Source organism: Phocoena phocoena, chromosome 21 (genome assembly GCF_963924675.1).
Source record: "Phocoena phocoena chromosome 21, mPhoPho1.1, whole genome shotgun sequence".
Lineage (NCBI taxonomy): Eukaryota > Metazoa > Chordata > Mammalia > Artiodactyla > Phocoenidae > Phocoena > Phocoena phocoena.
The window spans coordinates 25,991,367-26,017,183 of NC_089239.1; the positions used below are offsets into that span (position 1 = coordinate 25,991,367).

General features: G+C 49.8%; 1 protein-coding gene across 1 annotated transcript in view; it reads left to right on the forward strand.

Moving 5' to 3' along the window:
• Positions 1-25,817, forward strand: part of MYOM2 (myomesin 2) — a 73,505-nt gene that overhangs the window by 11,417 nt on the left and 36,271 nt on the right. The window contains exons 6-16 of the mRNA XM_065899870.1: positions 1,921-2,009; positions 2,095-2,145; positions 2,895-3,059; positions 5,035-5,196; positions 7,457-7,598; positions 8,685-8,884; positions 9,876-9,929; positions 19,175-19,302; positions 22,680-22,863; positions 23,632-23,806; positions 25,247-25,368. Coding sequence (XP_065755942.1) covers positions 1,921-2,009; positions 2,095-2,145; positions 2,895-3,059; positions 5,035-5,196; positions 7,457-7,598; positions 8,685-8,884; positions 9,876-9,929; positions 19,175-19,302; positions 22,680-22,863; positions 23,632-23,806; positions 25,247-25,368 — 1,472 coding nt within the window. The remainder of the gene's footprint in view (positions 1-1,920; positions 2,010-2,094; positions 2,146-2,894; positions 3,060-5,034; positions 5,197-7,456; positions 7,599-8,684; positions 8,885-9,875; positions 9,930-19,174; positions 19,303-22,679; positions 22,864-23,631; positions 23,807-25,246; positions 25,369-25,817) is intronic.

The window sequence follows — 25,817 nt, forward strand, 5'->3', positions numbered from 1 at the left end:
CCAGCCTCCAGGTCGGGGGATTTGGTGCGGCAGTCTGTACAGGAGCCTTTGCCTCTCCCCTGCATTGTTCTGGCTCCCGACTCCCCAGCCCATGCCCGTGGGCGGCCCAACCCTCCGGTCTGCAGGGAGGGTGAGTCCCCCTAGTGGGGAGGGATCTTTGTAGAGCAAGTTGTAGGGCTAATCCCAGAAGAATACTTCCTGTTTGAAGAATGCTTTTATGAAAACACAGTGGTTTCATTGTTTAGAAGAAATAACCCAAGGGCAAGGTTAAAAAAAATCCAAGCGAAGCCTAAGGTTATGGAAGAGAAGAAATTCTCCACTCGTCCCTCGACCCCCAGCCCTAGCCGTGTTCCCAGAGGTAGCTGCTGTGGCCTGTTTGGTGTGTGTGTGTGTGTGTGTGTGTGTGTGTGTGTGTGTGTGTGTGTGTACGCGCATGCTCAGTGTGTGTGGAGATCAGCAGAGAACATTAATGGCCAGTGATGGGGAAAGCGTCCGTGTTATGGTTACGGGATTTTTACGTGTTGTACCGTCACTCTTACTCTGCCCCTGGCGATACGCTGTACCCACAGTGTATGTGGAAATGGCACGGCAAGGCAAACGAATGTGATGCGTTCAGGCTAGAGCTGCAGTTTTGTTGAGGGGCCTTGAGGTTGGCCTGACCGTAATGCACTGGTTTGAACATCTGCGGTAGCGGCTCTCTCTCCCTTGAGCAGCGGCCGTGACAGGAGGCCAGGTGGCATCGCCGGGCGCAGTGGAACTGGATTAGAACCTCGTCGGGGCAGGGACGGGGTTCTTCCCAGGCAGCGTGGGTCCCTGAAATGTTCTCTCTCGTTTCTTGGAGACACTGTATATTTTGGTCAAAGAAACTATGTTCAGCTCCAGGTGGAATAGAAAATACAATAAGATGACGAAGGGCTTCCAAAGAATGGGTTTGTCTCTGGGTCACTGGACGCTTAAAGCATCTAAACGTGAAGTCTGAGTAAACTTTTTCTGTGTTTTTGTCACTATGCCTGTGATGCCCATGCCTGGAGAGATGGCAGAAGGCCCAGAAAGCTGCAGAGTTCAGAGTTTTGTGGACCTTGTTTACCCAACTTCTTAAAGGCTCTACTTTCTCTCCAAGTGAATAGGGTAATAGTACTGTCTTGCTGGGCACTTGAGACTTTTATACAGAGTAGCCAACGGAAAGTAACTAGCAGAGAGTCAGTTGAGTAAGAGTCCTCACGTCAAGTTTTGGGGGGAAGCTGGTGGGAAGACAGTTCACAGCCAGAAGCTAAGCTTTGGCTTCCGTGGGATGGACGTGGGGAGCTGAGGAGCCCCACCCCTGAGAAACTGGGCTCCGCGGTCCCTGGGCCATTGTCCTTCCCGGGGGTGGACACGCGTCCCTCACGACGCTCCGGGCCCGGAGGCCTCAGGTGGGTCCAGTCCAGGCACCTTCGTTATGCCCACGAGTGGGTGCTTCCTGTCTGGGCGATCCCATTGCTTTGGGGGGTTCTGTGCAGGGAACTCCTGGTGGGGAGGGAGGTGGGGTTGATTCTCCTGGAGGTTGAGGCGATTGGAGCTGCCCATTGACAAGATAAAACCACGGATGCTGCAGGAAGACAAACGGAACCAGAGGGAATACAAGCTTCTCTCTGAGAGTACGGTTCAGCATTTCCAGAAGTGCTAGTACACTGTCTTCCCCCGCAAAGCCAAAGCCAAGGCATCGTACGGGATCAGACGTCGCCCGTGTCTGTAGTTAATACCTCGCTCCGAGGGCAGAGCTGGCACTGCTCTCAAACAAATCACTCACGAACCGGGGGTCCAGGTCACACGAGCTGCTGTCGAGGAAGGCTGTGCTCGAGTTCGGGTCACTGACTCTCAGAGACCAGGCCGGCCCCCGACAGCACGTTCAGGACGCTGTCTTGCTTTTTTCCCTGCAAGGGCGGACTTTGACGATACTGCGACCTACTCGGCGGTGGCGACAAACGTGCACGGACAGGTGTCCACCAATGCGGCGGTGGTGGTGAGAAGTGAGTCTGCCGTCTTGCGGGGATGGGGCACTGTCTCCCCACCTTCTGTCCTCTTTCTCCGCCGTGATCGTCAGTTGTCTTGCAGGATTCCGAGGTGACGAGGAGCCGTTGCATTCTGTGGGGCTCCCGATCACAGGTAAGTTGATTATGTTCCTTCTTGATGCAGAAAAATGTGTAGTGACATAGCATATCATTGAAAAATATTTTCTAAGTATCAGATCTCTTTTCAAGCTGTATTGCAAAAGGCCCTTTCTCCTGGCTGGTGCCGGTGTGCTGACCGTCGCTGCCATGGATTCAGGGGCTCACACATCTTGGGGCCGATGCAGAATTTAAACCCTTTACGCTTTGCACGTGGCTCAGAGCACGCACCCCCTGCTCACTCCGCCTTCCATCCTCCTTTGGCACAAATGACCAGATTCCACTCCACGCTGGTTTTCTGATTCTTCAGGAGTGGCTGAGTCAGCTCGGGCACATAACAAACAGCACACCTGGGTCTTGAACATCACACAGTTACTTCCCTCAGTTCTGGAGGCTGGAGGTCCAAGGGCGAGACGCCCACCAGGGAGAGGACACCGCGTCCCAGCTAGCAGGTGTGGGACGCCGTGTCCTCATGAAGAGCTGAGAGAAAGGGCTGTGGTCTCGTCCTCTCCTTACAAGGGCACGGACCCCATCCCGGGCCCCACCTCCACGACCTCATCCAGCCTAATCACCCGATGGCGACCCCCAGTATCTTCACACCGTGGGGCGGGGCTTCGACCTGAGAACGGGGGGGACACAGGCGCTCGGGCCACAGCGCAGCCCGTGAGGATGCGAGCGCAGGCGGTGGTGAGGGGCCCGCTTTGCCCAGCCGGCCCGCTGTGTGACCGCGCCCTCTGCCCCGTGCAGTGCCCCTGCCCTCCGTGATCCCGCACATGCACTTCGACGTCCAGTTTCTGGAGAAATTCGGCGTCACCTTCCGGAGGGAAGGCGAGACGCTGGCTCTCAAGTGCACGCTGCTGGTGACGCCGGACCTGAAGCGGGTGCAGCCGCGGGCCGAGTGGTACCGGGACGGTGAGTGTCGCGGCCTCCTGCACGCTCTGCCCCCACACCCGCCGTGCTTGGGCTCGGACCCCGGCCTCACTGGGGTCATGGTGAGTTTTGAGCCTTAGTGTTGACCTGGCGCTTTCTCCACCTCCGTGACAGCCGCGGGCAGCAAAGCAGGCGAGCCTGGGGCAGATTGGACACGCGTTGACCTTGAACTTCCCTGGGAATGGGGTTAGCAGGGAGGCCTGGAGGTAGATGAGCCATGGGGGTCCATAAAGGGGGTCTCCGTGTGATTGGGAGGAATGAGCGGGCTGTCTGTGTCTCTCTGTTTTTCCTCTGCTGGAACGGCGGCTACCGCTTATTAGCGCTTGTTGCGTCCCGACTCTGTTGTGAGTGTGATAACTCACTTGATTTTCGTCAGGTCTTTGGGAGGGAAGTGTTGTCAACCCCCTCATACGTGGACAGCTGAGACAAGGAGCTTCCTCGCCCTACCCCCGACCTCCGGGAAGTGGCAGGGCTGGGACCCCCCATTCCCGGGGCCCTGCTCCACTGCTTCCGCCAGCCAGCATGGGCTGCCCTGTGCAGCTGTGTGGTGTGTGTGTGTGTGTATGTGTGACGTGTGTGTGTGTGTGAGACGTGTGTGTGTGTGTGAGACGTGTGTGTGTGTGTATGTGTGGCGTGTGCGTGTGCGTGTGTGTGTGTGTGTGTGGTGTGTGTGGGTAGACTGTGGAAGGGAGCTTCATCTCTGGCTGCTGCTTCTGAGGGAGCTTGCTCCCTATGGATTCAGTCACAGAACATTCCGCCTGTGTTTATTCAGGGCCTAACCCAATGCAGAATAGCACAGAGTCACACGCCATTCCTGCCCATAAGGTGTTTATAATCCAGTTGGGGAAAATACACAAAATGGTAAAGCAGAGCCTCTGTAAAGTATAAGGACTGTCCCAGAACAGGCTGTGATAATTTGCCAAACGCATGGCATTGGCCCCGCGCACTGTTAAAGTTAGCCAAGAAAGCAGGTTTGCGGTGATGATGGAGAGCTTTATGGAAAGAAAAAATAGGCCGTTGACAGATGAGAAGAGCTCTGAGCTGGCGGAGGGGGAGGGGGACCCCTGGGCCCAAGCGCAGAGGAGAGGAACAGGTACGCGTCCCAGGTGCAGAGGAGATGCCTGTGACCTTGCAACCCCCGGGAGTCCGCTGCTGGGATCCGAGGGCACTGGGCTTGTGCTCTTCGGTTGGAATAGGATAGTTGTGTCTGATCTTCATGGTCCGGGAGGGAGAGAGGAAGGGAGAGAGCCTCTTTGTGGTGGCAAAGGAGATAAATTTACCCTTTGCAATTCTAATTTAAGAGTTAAGTTCTAAGATTCTAAGTTACCCTTTCTGGAAATGAAATGGATTCGAGGAGAGTTCTCCTAACATTCCCAGAGGATGTTGGCATGGATCTTAGAAGGTGTTCCCGTGACTAGGAAGTGCCCGGGATTCTGGGGACCCGCAGTTTCATAGTCTTGGCCGATTCGAATGGAACAGGCAGGCTCAAGGCTGCACCTGACAGGCTGTCCTCTCTGCACTTTGCAGTTATGGATGTTGGCAAATCAGTAGGTGAACAATAATTTCTCATGATTTTATTTTGTGTCTCCTTGATATCCAGTGTTGAGTATTTTTCGTCACTTCCCTTTCTTCTCCCGAAATTTGCCTCTTTGGTTTCGTTGCCTTTTGACTGGTTTGTTGGCACTGTGTTATTAATTTCTAAGGAACGCTGGTGGGGGACTTCCTGGTGTCAGCGTCTGGGTGAAGTGCGTTTCGAAGCCGCAGCAGGGCCCTTTGCAGACGAGTCCCGCCTTTCACACTCCGTGTGCTGACCTCTCTCCTGTCCCACGTGTCCCGGTCCCCCCAGCCCCACGTGTGTGTTTGTGCTCCGGGTCAGGCTGGTGGGCACCTCTGTCCTCCGCGTGTGCCCCAGGTCCCCGCATGTCCCTGAAGCCCGTCTCCCTTGACCGTCTTCCAGACGTGCTGCTGAAGGAGTCCAAGTGGATAAAGATGTTCTTTGGGGACGGCCAGGCCTTGCTGTCCTTCAGCCACCTCAACAAGGACGACGAGGGTCTCTACACCCTGAGGATCGTGTCCAGGGGAGGGGTCAGCGACCACAGCGCTTTCCTGTTTGTCCGAGGTGCGCAGGCTACGGGTGGGGTGGGACGGGGCCCAGATGCAGCCCAAGCTGCTCCCCGGAGATGGCCTGACCACCGGGAGGTGTTTCCTGAGCGCGTCCCGATTGCATCCGTGACATAAGCAGGTGTCACTGGGGATGGAGCAGAGGCGGAGCTCTGTGTCCCTGTGGCTGAGAAATTGCTGGAATTCGTAGGATGACTCCTTGGAGTGAACAGCCCCGAACTGCTGATTCTGGAAGAATTAGGCCTTGTGACAGGGCCAGGGCCATGGCAGGAAGGATTGACACTGTCATGACCACTGACTTCAGTCACATGTGTGTTTAAGACAGTAACCACGGGGGCCACACCTCCGGGGCGTTTACACCAGGAGACACGCGTGTTGTCATGTTTCATCCTCCCAGCAGCCCATGAGAGCCTGTCCATCCCACTCATGGGAAGGAAAACAAAGCTCGTGATATCCCAGGCACAGTGGTCGATGTTATATATATATACGTGTATTTATCTTTACATATATGTATAACATAGATATTTATGTATTATCTATAAATGCCTATCATATATAGGCTTGTAGGTGTATATATTCATACGTGTGTAGATGTGTATGTCACATATACATACTTTTATGTAAGGGATGTATAAAATGGATAAAATTATATATAATATTATATATATGTATATATGTATACACACATACAGGTGTATATATGTGTATGTATATGTGTACACACACACATACATATTCACATATGTATATATAATCTAAAGTTCTTACAGCAGTTTTGGAAGAAAATATTCTCTCTTTCTCCAATGAAGGTGTAGAGCGCAGAGGCCTGGGCACTTCTCTGGGAAGCAGGAGCTGGACCCCTGCGAAGCCCCAGCCCTGTGTGCGGGGCAGCGAGTGCCCCCCAGCCAAGCCCTTACCCTGTACCGGCCCTAGCTTGTGCACAGCCTCGGGCATAGAGGCCCCTCCTGGCTGAGGCTCGGCCGGCCCCTCCCCGGGACACCAGTCTCTTCTGGGTGTCCGGCGGCTGCTTTCCTGACTGGGGCGCCCCTCTTCCTCTCCCCGCGGCCCTGGCCACTCTGCCCTCCATTCCCCACCCCTGCCTTACCTGCCCTGTTCTCCGTGTCTCCTGCACCTGTATGCCCATCTCGGGCTCCAGGTTATATGTGCCTGGAATAACACTGTCAGTATATTATTTTTTCCAAACCATTTCAGTTAGATCCATGCATGATGGAAAGGCTGTATCATCCGGGAATATTTTAACTTAAAAGAAAAAAGTGCCAACAAGCACCCCCACCCACCACCAGACAGCATAAACCTGCAAGGCTGGGGTTTTAGACACGTCCACGAAGTTTTACCATTTTTATTCAGTTGGCGTTAAAATGTGCCTTCCATTCTCCGTGCCTGCCTTCTAGCAAGGTGTTTTGCCGCGTGAAAGCACAGTAAATGCAGTAGCTGACATTGCCTTGCTTGCGCAGCCAGCAGGAAGAAAACAATGCACGTATGGGGAGTTTAAGTGTTCTGACAACTTTCTGAGGACTTTGAATATGAGAGACAATATTTGACTTGGTGTGAAGAAATCCTTAGCTTTTAATATGCTGAGGAGGTGGGAACAGGGCAGTGTACAGTGCTTATACTGCTAAGGTCCAGCTGCCCTAGGTCCTGAATAAATACACATTTTACATGAGGAAATTAAATGTGCCGTGTATTAACTTTCTAAATAGCTCTGTTGGCCTTCAGTGCCGCCGTAATTAACAGTTGAGAACAAACGTAATTGCACTGTGACCATAATTGGCTGTGGAAGGGATGCATGGGTACGGACCCAAAGTGTGCTCTCGACTTGCAGGAAAAAAAAATCTAAGTCCTCAGACCTTCGGAGGACTCTGAAACACACAAGTGTCTAAGGTACTATCTCTCAGGTGTTCAAAAGGCCTCATTGTTATTATCATTACATCGGTCGGTTTTGGACGACATGACATAATGTGATGACATGCCATCCGCAGAAGGTGAACTTCAACTTGGATTCGTTTACGGAAAATCACAGACTGAGTGTGTCATAGAGGACAGAGTGTTTCGAGTTTAAAGACTCATCGGTACATGTTTGTCTCTCGTCACCAGTCCATCAAGGGCGTGAGGACTAGGCGGGGGAGGAGAGCAAGCAGATAGCTCACTGAGTTTGAAGAAGTTGTCAGCTGGCCTCAGCTGTCCCCCCCGCACCCAGGACCCTGATCATGTGACTCCCCTCTCCTCTCCCACCCCAGACGCTGACCCCCTGGTCACGGGGGCCCCTGGCGCGCCCATGGACCTGCAGTGCCACGATGTAAACCGGGATTATGTCATCGTAACTTGGAAGCCACCCAACACGACCAAGGAGAGCCCGGTCATCGGCTATTTTGTTGATCGGTGAGTGTCCACTGATTCCTCTGGGGATGGAAACGTTCCTCAAAAGAGTATTACCCAGGACGAGGTGTGTAGGTATTTCTCTAATCTCAAGTTTGTGACGCCGTTCTTGATGGGATATAGGTAACTTCACTATTTGGTTATTAGTCACTCCTGGCTGGGTAATTGGAAAGTATCACCTGCCAGGCGGGGCCTTGTGTACCCACACGCGATTCCGTTGTGTGCTGGCTGAGGCTCAGTTTGCCTAACTGGCACCAGTATCAAATCCCACCCTGCCTCTCCAGGCTTGCTCTGAGCCCGGCCTGCAGGCTCCGCTGAGGGTCCAGCCTGGGGCTGGGATGGGGCTCCGGCCGGCAGGTCTGTGCTCAGTCCCGTTCCTCCCTCCGAGGACGAGGGCCTGGGCATGGTGGCGTCGGGCTGAGGATGCCAGCAGGAATCTGACATGCAGTTTCTGTATTGACATTGCTCAACCTGGGAAAAATGGAGGTCAATCTTTTCTACACTTTCAGATTTCTGGTCAGGACTTAATATTTCCGAAAGACTTCCAAATTCCTCATGAGAAGTGTTCTAGAAAGAAACATCTTAACGCGATTGGAGCAGATGGTGAGCCAGCCTCGCAGCGAGGACTCACTTTGTGACCCGGTGGAGAAAGATGCGTCTTTGGGACACCGGGTGAAGAACCGTTGATTTCCTGGGCCTAGGCAGCAGACGAGCCAGGGAGCTTAGGGGCACCCAGAGATTCTGTGGTGTAAATTGAAAGAGAACTGTCAGGGATAGATCTGAAATAACCTTTGGAGGAGATTTTGCCTAGATGTTTTTGAAGGGGGGAATTGAGCTTCAGCTGTGACTCAGGGATGTATATGTGTATATACTACATTTCCTAGACAGCTCTGTCTTTTAAAGTTTATTTATACTACTATTTGTGTAAATCAATATTTCGACAGCATTCATTTTACCAGTGGGAGATGTTCTCCTGTTATAACTGTGATATATATATATATAATATATGTGCGTAATGTATGTATACAGCTCTATATACTTACTAGACTGATATAGTTGTTATTCTCTACTCTTATTTTTTATTTGAAGATGTGAAGTGGGAACTGACAGTTGGGTTCAGTGCAATGACCGCCCCGTGAAGATCTGTAAATACCCCGTAACCGGACTTTTTGAAGGAAGGTCCTACATCTTCCGCGTGCGGGCTGTCAACAATGCAGGGATCAGCCGGCCTTCCAGAGTCTCTGAGGCTGTGGCTGCCCTCGACCCCCTTGACCTCAAACCGTTACAAGGTAGGGCGCGCAGACTTCAAGTTCCAGCAGTTTTGTGTGATTTGTTCTTTCTCTTTTCCCCCCATCTTGTATCTGAGCCTCGAGAACATCTTCAGAGCTGAGCACAGCACAGCTGTGCCTCATGGGCTCCGGGTGGCCGTCAAGGTCACGTTAGGGGTGGGGATGCCAGGCTGACATTTACACCTTGAAACGAAGGTGCTTCATCTTCCAAAGGCTCTTCACTGAAATCCAGTTAAATTGGTTCAGAATTAGACTTTTCTTAGTCCACTGATGTTGTAATTTCAACACATGATGAGACTCAGAAGGCGTTGAAGCCAAGCCCCTCCCTTTCTGAATTTTAATTTCACATGACCCAGATTCCTTAACGGGATTGGGCCCTTAATTATGGTTTTAAGTGGGTCACTGCATTTTCCTTACCTGCGTGGTCTTCGGAGCACAGGCTCCGGACGCGCAGGCTCAGCGGCCATGGCTCACGCGCCCAGCCGCTCCGCGGCATGTGGGATCTTCCCGGACCGGGGCACGAACCCGCGTCCCCTGCATCGGCAGGCGGACTCTCAACCACTGCGCCACCAGGGAAGCCCCCTGCGTGGCCTTTTGAATCCAGTACAAAGAGCCAAGAAGCCCTGGATCTCTTTGAGACCACTTCCAAAACAGCAACTCTGAGGACCTCAGAGTAGTGCGAATGCTGTCATCGTAATGCAAAGGTGATTCTGGGGGTTTCCCTGGTGGTGCAGTGGTTGAGAGTCCGCCTGCCGATGCAGGGGATGCGGGTTCGTGCTCCGGTCCGGGAAGATCCCACATGCCGCGGAGCGGCTGCGCCCGTGAGCCATGGCCGCTGAGCCTGTGCGTCCGGAGCCTGTGCTCCGCAACGGGAGAGGCCACAGCAGTGAGAGGCCCGTGTATTGCAAAAAAAAAAAAAAAAAAAAAAGGTGATTCTGGGAATCCAGCGCTTTCTGGACGTCAAATTCAGCACTGACCTTTCTCTCTGCAGCAGTCCACTGGGAGGGAGATAAAGAAATCGTAATCTATCAGGAGGACCTTGAAGGTAAGGAACTCGTTACCATTTCCTTTCAGCTGCTTATACCCTAGGGATTTAGGGTTGTAATTAGGGAGTGGTGGGTACACTCTTCACGTGTAAAAATAAAAACTGTGGGTCAAGCTTAAGGTCTATGGAATTTAAAAAGTCAGCAGGGCAGAGGGCGGGAATGAAAGTGAGAGTGGAGGTCAGTGGAGTCCTGGCTTCATGGCTTCATGTGGGGTCTCTCAGGCATCCTCGGGGACCTACAGAGGAGTAACCAGACCCAACCTGAGACTTGAGTCCTGGCCGAGGCTGGGGTCCTTTCTCCCAGACTCCACGACTGAACAGTATTTTGTTTTATTATTTTTTTAAGCAAAAATTTTATTTCTAACATTTTGACTAAAAGGGACTAGATTTCCTATCAAATAATGTCCCTGTGGTTTGAAAGTTTGCATTTCCTTTTTTCCATTGGATTTTGTGCACACTTCTTCTTAATAGCCCTTAGATATCTGGGAATATAAATTTACTGAGAAGTAGAATCTAGCATCATTAACCAGGAATCCAAAGATTTTAATTGGAATTGTCACTACAGTTCACAGAGGACAGTGAGTGAAAACTTAAAAATTAGTAAGTCAGAAAGAGAAAAAGAAATATCGTATATTAATGCATATATGTGGAATCTGAAAAAACTGGTATAGAAGATCTTATTTACAAAGCAGAAATAGAAACACAGATGTAGAGAACAAACGTATGGATACCAAGGGGGAAGGGGGGGTGGGATGAATTGGGAAATTGGGACTGACATATATACACTATTGATACTATGTATTAAATAGATAACTAGTGAGAACCTACTGTAGAGTACAGGGAACTCTACTCAGTGCTCTGTGGTGACCTAAATCCAAAAAAGGGGGGATATATGTATACTTATAGCTGATTCACTTTGCTGTACAGTAGAAACTAACACAACATTGTAAAGCAACAGTACTCCAATAAAAATTTAAAAAATAAAATAAAGTCTTAGTTAAAACCTCTGCTTCCAGAAAAACTCAGAAACTGGGAAAGATGCCCAACAAGTAAGTAACAAAAGAAAACAATTTAGGAAAGGTGAATGTTATGACCTCCTAAACAGCTGATAACACAGATGTTTGAGTGAGTAAAAAATGGCCCAGTTATATTGGAAGAGATGTTTGCTGCAGGAGACCAGCCTGTATAAAATACGTATTTTGGGGGGAATTTTTGAATTTTATTCTATTTATTTTTTTATACAGCAGGTTCTTATTAGTTATCCATGTTATACATATTAGTGTATATATGTCAATCCCAATCTCCTAATTCATCATACCAACCCCCCCGCCACTTTCCCCCCTTGGTGTCCATACGTTTGTTCTCTACATCTGTGTCTCAATTTCTGCCCTGCAAAACCGGTTCATCTGTACCATTTTTCTAGGTTCAACATATATGCGTTAATATACGATACTTGTTTTTCCCTCCTAGCAATGGCTTCTTTTTTTTTTTTTTTAACATCTTTATTGGAGTATAATTGCTTTGCATTGTTGTGTTAGTTTCTGCTTTATAACAAGGTGAATCAGCTATACCTGTACATATATCCCCATATCCCCTCCCTCTTGCGTCTCCCTCCCACCCTCCTTATCCCACCCCTGTAGGTGGTCACAAAGCACCAAGCTGATCTCCCTCTGCTATGCGGCTGCTTCCCACTAGCTATCTATTTTACATTTGGTAGTGTATATATATGTCAATGCCACTCTCTCACTTCTTCCCAGCTTACCCTTCCCCTTTCCTGTGTCCTCGAGTCCATTCTCTACGTCTGCGTCTTTATTCCTGTCCTGCCCTAGATTCTTCAGAACCATGTTTATTTTAGATTCCATATACATGTGTTAGCATACGGTATTTGTCTTTCTCTTTCTGACTTACTTCACTCTGTATGATAGACTTTAGGTCCATCCACCTCACTACAAATAACTCAATTTTTTTTCTTTTTATGGCTGAGTAATATTCCATTGTATATATGTGCCACGTCTTATTTATCCATTCATCTGTCGATGGACACTTAGGTTGCATCCATGTCCTGGCTATTGTAAACAGTCCTGCAATGAACATTGTGGTACATGACTCTTTTTGAATTATGGTTTTCTCAGGGTATATGCCCAGTAATGGGATTGCAGGGTCATATGGTAGTTCTATTTGTAGTTTTTTAAGGAACCTCCATACTGTTCTCCATAGAGTCTGTATCAATTTACATTCCCACCAACGGTGCAAGAGGATTCCCTTTTCTCCACATCCTCTCCGGCATTTATTGTTTGTAGATTTTTTTTTTTTTTTCTGTATGTGGGCCTCCCACTGCTGTGGCCTCTCCTGTTGTGGAGCACAGGCTCCAGGCACACAGGCCCAGCGGCCATGGCTCACGAGCCCAGCTGCTCCGCGGCACGTGGGATCCTCCCGGACCGGGGCACGAACCCGCGTCCCCTGCATTGGCAGGCGGACTCCCAACCACTGCGCCACCAGGGGAGCCCTGTTTGTAGATTTTTTGATGATGGCCATTCTGACCGGTGTGAGGTGATACCTCACTGAAGTTTTTATTTGCATTTCTCTAACGATTAGTGATGTTGAGCATCCTTTCATGTGTTTGTTGGCAATCTGTACGTCTTCTTTGGAGAAATGTCTATTTAGCTTTTTGGCCCATTTTTGGATTGGGTCGTTTGTTTTTCTGATATTGAGCTGCATGAGCTGCTTCTATATTTTGGAGATTAATCCTTTGTCAATTGCTTCGTTTGCAAATATTTTCTCACATTCTGAGGGTTGTCTTTTCGTCTTGTTTATGGTTTCCTTTGCAGTGCAAAAGCTTTTAAGTTTCATTAGCTCCCATTTGTTTATTTTTGTTTTTATATCCACTTCTCTAGGAGGTGGGTCAAAAAGGATCTTGCTGTGATTTATGTCATAGAGTGTCCTGCCTATGTTTTCCTCTAAGAGTTTTATAGTGTCTGGACTTACATTTAGGTCTTTAATCCATTTTGAGTTTATTTTTGTGTATGGTGTTAGGAAGTGTTCTAATTTCATTCTTTTACATGAGGCTGTCCAGTTTTCCCAGCACCACTTATTGAAGAGGCTGTCTTTTCTCCATTGTGTATTTCTTGCCTCCTTTGTCAAAGATAAGGTGACCATATGTGCATGGGTTTATCTCTGGGCTTTCTATCCTGTTCCATTGATCTATATTTCTGTTTTTGTGTCTGTACCATACTGTCTTGATTACTGTAGTTTGTAGTATAGTCTGAAGTCAGGGAGCCTGAATCCTCCAGCTCCGTTTTTCGTTCTCAAGGTTGCTTTGGCTATTCGGGCTCTTTTGTGTTTCCATACAAATTGTGAAATTTTTTTTCTAATTCTGTGAAAAATGCCAGGGGTAGTTTGATAAGGATTGCACTGAATCTGTAGATTGCATGGGTAGTGTAGTCATTTTCACAATGTTGATTCTTCCAATCCAAGAACATGGTGTATCTCTCCATCTGTTTGTATCATCTTTAATTTCTTTCATCAGTGTCATCTAGTTTTCTGCATACAGGTCTTTTGTCTCCTTAGGTAGGTTTATTCCTAGGTGTTTTATTCTTTTTGTTGCAATGGTAAATGGGAGCATTTCCTTAATTTCTCTTTCAGAGTTTTCATCATTAGTGTATAGGAATGCAAGAGAAATCAGTGTTTTTGATTTTGATTCTGTGTCCCCTGCATTGGCAGGCAGATTCTCAACCACTGCACCACCAGGGAAGCCCCCCTTGTATGTTATTTGTTGCTCTTCCGTCCTGCTTTTAATATTTTTTCTTTGTATTTAATTTTTGATAGTTTGATTAATACGTGTCTTGGTGTGTTTATCCTTGGATTTATCCTGTATGGGACTCTCTGTGCTTCCTGGACTTGACTGACTATTTCCTTTCCCATGTTAGGGAAGTTTTCAACTATAACCTCTTCAAATATATTCTCAGACCCTTTCTTCTTCTCTTCTTCTGGGACCTCTATAATTCGAATATTGGTGCGTTTAATGTTGTCCCAGAGATCTCTAAGACTGTCCTCAATTCTTTTCATTCCTTTTTCTTTATTCTGCTCTGCAGTAGTTATTTCCACTATTTTATCTTTCAGGTCACTTATCCATTCTTCTGCATCAGTTATTCTGCTATTGATTCCTTCTAGAGAATTTTTAATTTCATTTATTGTGTTGTTCATCATCGTTTGTTTGCTCTTTAGTTCTTCTAGGACCTTGTTAAACATTTCTTGTATTTTCTCCATTCTATTTCCAAGATTTTGGATCATCTTTACTATCATTATTCTGAATTCTTTTTCAGGTAGACTGCCTATTTCCTCTTCATTTGTTAGGTCTGGTGGGTTTTTACCTTGCTCCTTCATCTGCTGTGTGTTTCTCTGTCTTCTCATTTTGTTTAACTTACTGTGTTTGGGGTCTCCTTTTCGTAGGCTGCAGGTTCGTAGTTCCCGTTGTTTTTGGTGTCTGTCCCCGGTGGGTGAGGTTGGTTCAGTGGCTTGTGTAGGCTTCCTGGTGGAGGGGACTGGTGCCTGTGTTCTGGTGGATAAGGCTGGATCTTGTCTTTCTGGTGGACAGGGCCTCGTCCAGTGGTGTGTTTTGGGGTGTCTTTGAAGTTAGTATGAGTGGGGTTGTGTTCCTGTCTTACTAGTTGTTTGGCATGGGGCGTCCAGCCCTGGAGTTTGCTGGCCATTGGGTGGAGCTGGGTCTTAGTGTTGAGGCAGAGATGTCTGGGAGAGCTCTTGCTGATTGCTATTACTTGGGGCCAGGAGGTCTCTGCTGGTCCAATGTCCTAAACTCAGCTCTCTCACCTCAGAGGCTCAGGCCTGACACCAGGCCAGAGCACCAAGACCCTGTAGGAAAGAAAGAAAGAGAGAAAGAGAGAAAGAGAGAAAGAAGGAAGGAAGGAAGGAAGGAAGGAAGGAAAGAAAGGAGGGAGGGAGGGAGGGAAGGAGGGAGGGAAGAAAAGAAACAAAATGAAATAAAGTTATTAAAATTAAAAAAATTATTAAAAATAAAAAAGTAATTAAAAAAAGAAAGAAGACAGCAACTAAACCAAAAAACAAATCCACCAATGATAACGGTCATGAAAAACTATACTAAAAAAAGACACACACACACACACACACACACACACACACACACAAATGGACAGATAGAACCCTAGGACAAATGGTAAAAGCAATGCTATACAGACAAAATCACACAAAGAAACACACACTCACAAAAAGAGAAAAAAAGGGAAAAAATGTATATATAAATCAAAAAAAAGGAAGAGAGCAACCAAATCAATAAACAAATCTACCAATGACAATAAGCTCTAAATAGTAAACTAAGATAAGCATAAAACCAGAAACAAATTAGATGCAAAAAGCAAACCCCAAGTCTACAGTTGCTCCCAAAGTCCACCACCTCTGTTTGGGATGATTCACTGTCTATTCAGGTATTACACAGATGCAGGTACATCAAGTTGATTGTGGAGCTTTAATCCGCTGCTCCTGAGGCTGCTGGGAGAGATTTCCCTTTCCCTTCTTTGTTCGCACAGCTCCCGGGGTTCAGCTTTGGATTTGGCCCCGCCTCTGAGTGTAGGTCGCCTGAGGCCGTCTGTGCTTCGCTCACACAGGACGGGGTTAAAGGAGCTGCTGATTCGGGGGCTCTGGGTCACTCAGGCCGGGGGTAGGGAGGGGCACAGAGTGCGGGGCGGGCCTGCGGCGGCAGAGGCGGCGTGACGTTGCACCAGCCTGAGGCGCACCGTGCGTTCTCCCGGGGGAGTTGTCCCTGGATCCCGGGACCCTGGCAGTGGCGGGCTACACAGGCTCCCAGGAGGGGAGGTGTGGAGAGTGCCCTGTGCTCACACACAGGCTTCTTGGTGGCGGCAGCAGCAGCCTTAGCGTCCCATGCCTGTCCCTGGGGTCCGCGCTGTTAGCCATGGCTCGCGCCTGTCTCTGCAGCTCGTTTAGGCTGTGCTCTGAATCCCCTCTCCTCACACACCCTGCAACAATGGTCTCTTGCCTCTTCGGCAGGTCCAGACTTTTCCCCGGACTCCCTCCCGGCTAGCTGTGGCGCACTGGCTGCTTCAGCCTGTGTTCACGCCACCAACCCCAGTCCTCTCCCTGCGCTCTGACCGAAGCCCGGGCCTCAGCTCCCAGCCCAGCCCACCCCGGCGGGTGAGCAGACAAGCCTCTCGGGCTGGTGAGTGCCGGTCGGCACCGATCCGCTGTGCAGGAATCCCCCTGCTTTGCCCTCCGCACCCCTGTTGCTGTAGTCTCCTCTCCGAAGCTCCCCACCTGCGCCACCCGCAGTCTGCCCGCCAAGGGCCTCCTAGTGTGTGGAAACCTTTCCTCCTTCACGGCTCCCTCCCATTGGTGCAGGTACCGTCCCTATCTTTTTGTCTCTGTTTATTCTTTTTTCTTTTGCCCTACCCAGGTACGTGGGGGGTTTCTTGCCTTTTGGGAGGTCTGAGGTCTTCTGCCAGCGTTCAGTAGGTGTTCTGTAGGAGTTGTTCCACGTGCAGATGTATTTCTGATGTATCTGTGGGGAGGAAGGTGATCTCCACGTCTTACTCCTCTGCCATCTTGAAGGTCCCTCTTTTGATCTTTTCTAATCATTTTACTCTTGGTTGGTGTCTTCCTACAAACATTTAAATTAACATCCATGCTCTCCTTTTAATATCATCCAAATCTTCCTATCTCTCTTGAGTTGCTCCATGGAAAAGTAGACACCTCATCCTTGGAAAGGCCAGAATAGGCTCTCGCAGATATGATGAGATGGTTTTTGTTCTACTATTATATATCCAAGCATTTACTGCGCTGTTTGGAAAAGGTCATTTGTAGCTAACGCATTGAATTCATCCTTTGCTCCAAATGCCGCAAACTCATTTACAGTTGTTCATTCTCGTGAATTCTGTCCTCTTGGGCGTTCTAACAACTCCGAACAAACTTTATGTTTCACTGACGTAGAGGCGAGTCTCTGGGGCAGGTTCTGGAGGCTGTGGTCAATAGAACAAAAAGCTGGGTTTGGGATTCGAAGGCCTAGGCTTGGACCCCTGCAGAGCCGCCCACTAGCTGTGTGATCTTGGGAAAGCACTGCGTTTTCCTGAGCTCGTTTCTGAGCTGCGTTTCCATCTCATATGTCCACCTTCATCCGGTGTTGACGTGGCTCGTTAGCACAGGGCTCCAGACCCGGAGGCTCCAGACCCGGAGGCTCATGACCCGGAGGCAGAGGCAAGCGCAGGACCCGCCACCAAGCAGCGCTGTGGTCAGCACACCCCGTGAGGCACGTGGCCGTGGCCGCTCTTTTTGTTTTGCCTCCATTTGCTTTTTCTCTCTCTGAGGATCCTCTCAGCGGTTGGAATGTCGGTAACAGACATCAGTTTACTTCCTTGGTCCTCCCCTTGGCTCCCGGGGCCAGTTTGCATGTCCTCTTGTTCTGTCTGGGGCTGGGGTCATCTGCAGATCTCCAAGGCTCATTAGTGCACGGCCCCGGGTGGGGCGGAGAGTCCGCATAACCCAAGCATCCTCCCGGATCGGGGAGTCCCTGCCGACAAAAGCTGGATTCTTCCTTCTTGTCTTGGCCTCAGATAAAGTGCTCCTTATTCCATTTTCCTCTGGGTCTCAAAGTTACGTGCCAGGTCTAAACACAGCGAGGCATTCGGAGCTGAACGTGCAGGAAAGGCGGTTCTGCACTGGTGTGTCCCCACGCTCACACTGCTTTATCACGTGCGTCATTTCCCCTCTGCCCCCTTGGTTTGTTGCTGCGTCATCTGGTACCTCTGAGGTGCACCACCACTCAGTTTGGAAGCTTGGCTGCACCATCAAGGGTGGGCGATCTGTGTCTTCTCTCTTTAGGGCCTCTCCCTGGGTCTCTTTAGGTGTGGACACGGCAGGTGGATCCAGAGAAGGCGTGTAGGGTGTGCCGGGGCCCTGCTCTGCCCGGCACACTTGGCACCTTTCCGGACATTCTCTCGCTCCTTGTTTGAAACCCAGCCCATTTGCCAGATGCTCCTGGGTAAGCCCACGGCTGTGCCTCTGCGCCCCTGTTGCCTGTAAAATGTGATGAGCGCGGTAACAGGACTCTTATGAAATGAAACCCAGGCTTGTTTGGGCCGTTTCCACGCGGCTGTTAAATTCCTCCACGGCAGTGAAGTCCAGAGGGAACCATTGGATCTTCAGCAGGGCTCCCAGGTGTCCTGGGGACGTTTTGAGCCATCTTAATCTCGTGCTAATCTAATTGGAAGCTCATAATATCTTGTGTCGCAATGACTGGGACTGTGCGTCTGGAAAACCTCCGCCCCTCATGAAAAGTTCTCACATCCAAACATAACACGCCTGACACCTAGCATTTTTTTTGTTTTTGCGGTACGCGGGCCTCTCACCGTTGTGGCCTCTCCCGTTGCGGAGCACAGGCTGCGGACGCGCAAGCTCAGCAGCCATGGCTCACGGGCCCAGCCGCTCCGCGGCATGCGGGATCTTCCCGGACCGGGGCACGAACCCGCGTACCTTGCACCGGCAGGTGGACTCTCAACCACTGCGCCACCGGGGAAGCCCCACCTAGCATTTTATTAAAAAGAGACGTGTGTCAGAAGAGACGCAGTGGGCTTCTTCGATGGGACTGTTCTATTATAGTTACTTGCTAATTGGTATCACGCTGGAATTTTAAGTATATAGACATAGATGCGATGCTTGTGGATGTGGAACAGATCTACCCAGGAAGGGAAGCCATGTGCTTTGGAAGTCGATATATTGTTTCCATGCTTTGAGGGCATAATGGGAGGAAAACAACCAGAGAGGGCCCTTAGAGAAAGTACGACCCCCATCTTGGAAGGCTTCCCTGCTGCAGAACACCATTGCTGGTACCTTCTCTGCACAAATTCCCCATACAGTCAGAGCTGCATTTCTGGTTAAATGCCCTGTTTCTTCTGGGTAAATTCCTCTCCCACTTCCAACTGAAATTCTGGATGAATTCTGGGTTAGATTCCTTTCTTATGAACTGGCTTATATTGGAAACAGAAGTAATTGGACGATCTTTACCAGTTCATTATACTTTGGCTCTGGAAAAATAGTCCTTGCAGTTTGCTTGCTTTCCCAGAATAGAAATGAAGCAAAAGCCGACAGATACGTGAGGCCTTTAATGCCTGTAAAGTAGCCGAGGGTCGTGCTCCCAAGATGGGCTGCGGCAAGCGGGCTGACCTGGCTTCTGTCAGCACTCACGGTGTTGATTCCTCTTCCAGGTGATGTTCAGGTTCCAGGACCTCCCACCAACGTCCACGCCTCAGAAATCAGCAGGACATACATCGTCCTCAGCTGGGACCCACCTGCCCCCCGTGGCAAGGAGCCGCTGATGTATTTCATTGAGAAGGTACACCCCGGGTGGGTTTCCTGAAGCAGCAGATCTCTGTAGGCTTTCCCGTGGTGCTGTGTCGTGTGTTTTAAGGATGGGCAGCTCTCAGGTCAGTTATTTAACGTGAAGCTGCAGACACTGGCGGAGCTGTGAATGCCTGAGGGGTTCTGCGAGGGGCGTGGCATCCGAGGAGCTTGTCCCGCGGGGGCCAGTCAGGCTCCCGGCTCCCCGCTGTACACGAGGGCCTCGCACTGAGGCAGCCGCCAGCTTTCTTCCTGCTGGAACATTCTAGGCTCCCAAGTTCTGAGGATTCCGGATGTGGGCAGGGGGACAGCAGCCCCTGCTCTCAGGTTGCTCATAAGCCGAGTGGCCACTTGGTGGCGGTCGTGTTGAGGAATTCACACTTCCGATGGCGAAGGGTTACACAGAATCATTGGTCTGCAGACTTTTTAGATCTGGACGCGTAGGAAGAAATAGTTTGTGGGTTGCAGACACACACACACACACTGAATGTACATCACCAACTAAATTTCAAACACAGTATCCTTACTCCGTGCCACGTGTTCTCTCTCCTGCTTTGGTCGGTCCAATTGCACTAAAAATGCAGGTGTGACACAGTCATTCAGACCGCTGGCCTGTGATTGGGCTGTGGACCGTTGTTGAAAAACCTAGATAACCATACGAATCCTGTAACTGTGGTCTTGCGATACTAAATTTATATTACAATGTACTAGGCAATCCAATACGTGTAATATACACATAAAGTCTGTAACTCTTAATGTGAGCATATATGTCTCATACAGCAGTAATGTGTGATACAACAAGGTGAAGGAGGGCAGAATGGAAATGAACGGTTTTCAGGCTCCAGACGGTATAATGACCCTCAGCTTTCTCTACTTACCTGCAAGGCTTACCTGGGGGCAGAGTCAAGTGTTAACTTCTTGCTGCTGGGTGCCAGCTTGTTGTTTTGCATCATGAAAATCTAGTGGTCAGCCCTTCCAGGAGGAAAGGCACTTTCTCAGGCCCTCTTTAGAGACATTTTCCTACTCACCTACCCAGTGCCGGAAAGACCAAGTTTCAGCAAACACATTTAAAAATCTTTTAAAATTTTAAATTATTTTTTATTGAAACGTGGTTGGTGTACAGCATTATGTTGGTTTTGGGTATAGTATGTAGTGATTTGACATTTGCATACATTATGAGGTGGTCACCACAAGTTTGGTCACCATCTATCCCCATACAAGGTAATTACAGTATTATTGAACATCTTTCTTCTGCTGTACATTATATCCCTCGACTTATTTACTACAGGACTCGGGGTCTGTACCTCTGACTCCCCTTCCCCTATTTCACCCCCCACTAGCAAACCCACTTTTAAAAAGAGGCCTGCCTCGGGCTTCCCTGGTGGCGCAGTGGTTGAGAGTCCACCTGCCGATGCAGGGGACGCGGGTTCGTGCCCCGGTCTGGGAAGATCCCACATGCCGCGGAGCGGCTGGGCCCGTGAGCCATGGCCGCTGGGCCTGCGCGTCCGGAGCCTGTGTTCTGCAACGGGAGAGGCCACAACAGGGAGAGGCCCGCGTACCGCAAAAAAAAAGAAGAGGCCTGCCTCACCGAGGGCACCCTTGCATTCCCTACCCATTGCCACGGGTGGTGAGCAGCAATACAGGGTGTGTGATCAGGGAGAGGAAGCTTCCAGGACAGCCTGAGGGGAGCCGTGGTGTCCAGGGACCCCGAGAGGGAGGGGCAGCAGGGAGCCCGGGAGGGAGCTGGACTGGGCTACTCCCCAGTGAGCTGGCCGGGCGAGGCACCCACCTCTCTCTGTTGCTCACGGAGGACGGTCCTGCCCCAACCCATCCAAGGTGGTCTTTGGGGGCCTTAGTTCCTATCAGGCCTAAAAGGAACCACAGGAATGGTTGTGAGTCAGCGTCCTCTGTCTAGTCCTGTATTTCCACTTTATGTCAGGACGAGGCACAAGATGCTAGGAACGGCGGCACTCCGGTTAATAGCTTGGCATCTGAGCACAGTGTGAAGCACGCGTCTTCCCCCGAGTGAGCTCTGCTTGGAAAGCCCACGTGTGGCCACAGCCCAAGGTGCACGGCCTGTCCTATCCACGTTGGGCTCATGTGCTGAGAGTTTGGCTGCGGTGAAGGCAGTGGTGCCCTGCGGTTCTTGGGGTGCAGAACCCCAAGAACTTCCTCCACCCCTGCTTAGAAGATGGGCAATAGCTTTTCTAGAAGCTTGGCTGTAAGACGCGAGCAGTGTTTTCCCCACTCCCTCCCTGTCTTGCCTCCTTCAGCCCCAGGGTCCTTTTCTCCCATCGGCCCAGCTGAGTGTGCCCAGGGCTCCCCTGCTGCCCCTCCCCCTGCTCTCCAGATGGCGAACATACTCGGGCCCAAGGGGGCCTCTGACTGTGGACGCCTGCGTCAGTCCAAGAAAGCCACTTCACTTTTGCTAAAATGAGAGAAGACTTCTCTCAACAGGAATCTAATTTCTAGAAGCCTGGGTTGTTCGAAATGCTTTCCCAGTCCTTTCTGACGGCCTTAGTGGGGTCAGTGTACACCCAACTTTTACTACCTCAGGGTTCCTTTCACAAAGGGGGCTTATCTCTATAGGAAAAAACTAAATTAGACATGTAATCCCAGTTTTAAAAGTAATCGCCAATGATAAAACTTAAACACGCAGCGTAGAAAATTTGGAAAACACGTATATGTTATATAGAACAAAATGAAAATCACCAGTAATTTGATCACGCCAAATAGTCATTATTAACATGTGGGACATAGTTAGTCTTTTTCTCCATCGGTTTTTATATCTTGATATATCATACATACAACTGGCATCCTGTATTACATTTAACAAAATGATACAATTCCTCTCCTCTGAGTAAAGATCTTTATACAATAATTTAAATGGCTACATTTAATGTGTATGTGTCATTTTGTATCATAATGTACCTACCCTACTGCTGGTCATTTAGGTTGCTGTCCCTTTGTTATTACTATAATAGCTGAGAAAGAGCAAAAGGTTTAAACTGGAATGCGAGCAGTTATGATGGAATTTTACACGTCTGCTCCTCAGTTATCTCTAATTGTTTAGAGTTCATCCTGTCTTTACTAAAACTACGACCTATGTATTGATTCCCTGAAGATTTCCATAGGTTATTGGCTTTCATGTAAAAATGTTCTCTGGTAGCATTTCCAACTTTGGGTAGTTTCTCACCTCCTTCTCCAAATTGGCTTCCTTTTCCTAAAATTCAGAACAGAGGTATTGATGGCCCCGGAGGTGCCGTGGGCTGTGGGTCCCCCGCGGTGTAATTGAGGACCAGAGCGGAGCATCCCCTCCCCCCCCATGCGGGTCTGGGGAGCATGGCTCCATCGAGGCCCCTGTCTTTGCAGTCCGTGGTCGGGAGCGGAAGCTGGCAGCGGGAGAACGCACAGACGGCCGTGAGGTCCCCCCGATACGCTGTCTTCGATCTTGCCGAGGGGAAACCATACGTGTTCCGAGTGTTGTCAGCAAATAAGCATGGCCTGAGCGACCCGTCGGAAATCACCGCCCCCATTCAGGCCCAGGACACCATTGGTGAGTTGTTAGCGCAAGTGACCAAACTGTAGGATAGGCCCTGAACAACGTCACCCGTGTTGGACAACCATCACCTGCGTTGATAAAGACGTTAGTGTCGCACGTGATTTAAAATTCAAATTGCCTTAAAATTCCATTTTACAAGAGATGAAGATCTCTCTGCCTTGTTTTGGTCAACATTTCTCCAAAGTTCCATCTTCTTTTTATGAAACCAATCAATGGATTAGCAATATTTTTAGGCAATGGCCACTTTAAAAAAAACCCAAAAAACCTAACCCTAAATGCATCAGGGTTTCTTGCCCATATGGCTTGAAGTTCCCTCTCAGAAGATGTCAGATCAGATTAGAGAAATTCTGAATTGTGCAAGGGGAGAAATCCACGGTTTGATTCTGAGTCCCTTGCAGTCCCTTGAATCTGATAGAATTGTGCCCTATTTTTTTTTAAATGGCTAATTTTATATTCCAACATAGTTCCTTCCCGGGTAGCAAAGCGCGTGCATCTCTGGGGGAGCTTTGTGGATGGGTCTGTAGGGGCGGCAGGGGCAGGAGATTCTGTGATGGGAATCTCTTTCTTCGGAAGGGAGCGACTTGGAGACAGAGAGCACAGGGACTGCCCGGAACCTCCTGGGTGCCCCCTTGACCTGCACCGTCTTCCTTGTCCAAATCTCATCTAAAGCCCCAAGCTCTGCGGACGGGAGGGCCCGTGGGTCTCTGGCGTGCCCCCAGACTCCCGTGCCGCTGAGCCTGTGTCCCTGTCCCCCCTGCACAGTGGTCCCCTCAGCCCCCGGCCACGTCGTTACCTCCCGGAACACAAGGACGTCAGTCGTGGTGCAGTGGGACCAGCCGAAGCACAAGGAGGACCTGCTCGGCTACTACGTGGACTGCTGCGTGGCCGGGTCCACTGTCTGGGAGCCCTGTAACCACAAGCCCATCGACTACAACAGGTGCTGCCTGCTCGGGTCCCCCTCCACCCGACATCCTTGCCCCCGAGAAAACGTGAGAAGCACACCCCCCCCCCCGCCGGGACCCACGGGGCCTTCGGGTGCAGGTGCCACGGCAGGAACACCTGTGACGTCCATATCACGGGCCGGGTTCCTCACCCACACATGGGGGCTGCAGAGCTGGAAGCTGGGGAGCTAGTTCTACCCCGTGGCTGAAGTGCTTTGTCTGTCGATGAAGAAAAGCCCCAGAGCATCTCCTCTGACATACTCAGCGTTTAAGACTTACCCTGAACAGGAGAGTTAACGGGAAGGGTGTTTTATTTCTCTGTATTGATGTTTTGAACTTTTAAAATTGCTTTGTTCACAAAGCTGACAGGCCCTCCCTCTGGCCACAATTGCACAAAGCCAGGGAGGGGGTGGAGAGAGGCTCCTGTGCAGGGGCGACGGCGGCTCTGCCTGCAGTGGGGCCGAGCATCTTTCCTGCCGACACGGACTTGCTCCCGTCTCACGGCCTGCAGGGAAGGCCTGGATGTGTTAGGGTTCCCGCAGGACGGCTTAGGAAAATAGCTGTCAGATCCTCCACTGCGGACGGGTTATCCATGACGTCTCTGACACCCTTCGCTCTTCACTCTTTAAAAACCAATAAATTGGGAAAAGCTGTGGCTGGAAAAGAAGAGACACAATTGACGCTAAAGTTAGATGCTATGCACAGTCCACGCCAGCAAGTGCAGGAAGAGCTCCCAGAACAAAACACCTCAAATATTCTAGTGCAGGAATTTCGTGAATGCCTGATACATGTTTGCAGACTCGGAGATAAATAACTATTGCTCACGTTTACTGAGTACTTACCATGTGCGAGGTGGCTGTGCTGAGAAGTAGGTACTATGATCCTCTTTCACAGATGGGAAAACAAAGTCTTTCCGGGGTTAGGTAACTTGACTGAGGACATAAGATCTGTTAGGTGTCCAAGCCGGTCTCCAAGCCAAATCTTATCCAGTGTGGTGTCACTCCTTCTCCCTAAGTTTTACGGACGTGGGTTCTTTTAGGAAAGGAGAGGAACCCTACTTTAGAATAGAGCTTCGATGCAGACAAAACCAGAGGGCTTGGAAATGAAGGGGGAGCCTTGGCACTGAGTGAGGTCACTCAGGATTTCCAGGGCTTTGCTTCTCACGACCCCCGGGGCCCGCGGGCAGCAGCTGGTGCCCCTGCCACCCCCGAGTCCAGCTCCCTTCAGCCCCAGAGTTGTTGGCTGTTGCTGGCTTACGTGTGGACGTGGCGTGTTGATTGGAATTAATATGCATCCATGAGGCACTCGAAGAAGTAAACTTCTTTTCAGTCCCAGTGACAGATGTTCGTGGCGTGTTCAAGATGCTCTCTGTGTCTATTGTAGGAAGAAAAAGCGTTGAGCCTTGTATTCACGCCCCCGATTCGTGTTTTTGTCAGGTTTGTGGTGCACGGCCTAACCACCGGCGAGCAGTACATCTTCCGAGTTAAAGCCGTTAATGCTGTTGGGACGAGTGAGAATTCTCAGGAGTCTGACATCATCAAAGTCCAGGCCGCCCTCAGTAAGTAATTCGTGGGCGACTCTGTGCCAGCTTTCGGTTCTCCACTATGTTTTCATTTCTGCGTGAACAAACCTTTATGATGCCGTTTAGAATATTACCGGAGGGGAAAAGTGGATGTAAATTGTTGAACAGAGAACATGCAGTTCTGTGGAAACCTCTCATCAATTGGCTTGGAAATGCCAGTGTGAGAGGCAGAAAGGATAATATGCTAGTAAAATGCAAATTGAAAATAGAAAATATTATCAGAGGTCACACTGGTCTCCAAGCGCACGTGCCCCCATTACAATGTATGCTGTAGGGTGTGACCGTCTCTTTTCAAAATCGGTGTGTTCAAAACAGAACGTCGATGGCCTTTTCAGCTATTCTTAGCTCAAGGAACTTAACGTCATTCCAGAGGATTTCAAATGTCTATGTAACTCTGTGGCTTTGTTCATAAATAGTGATCTTTC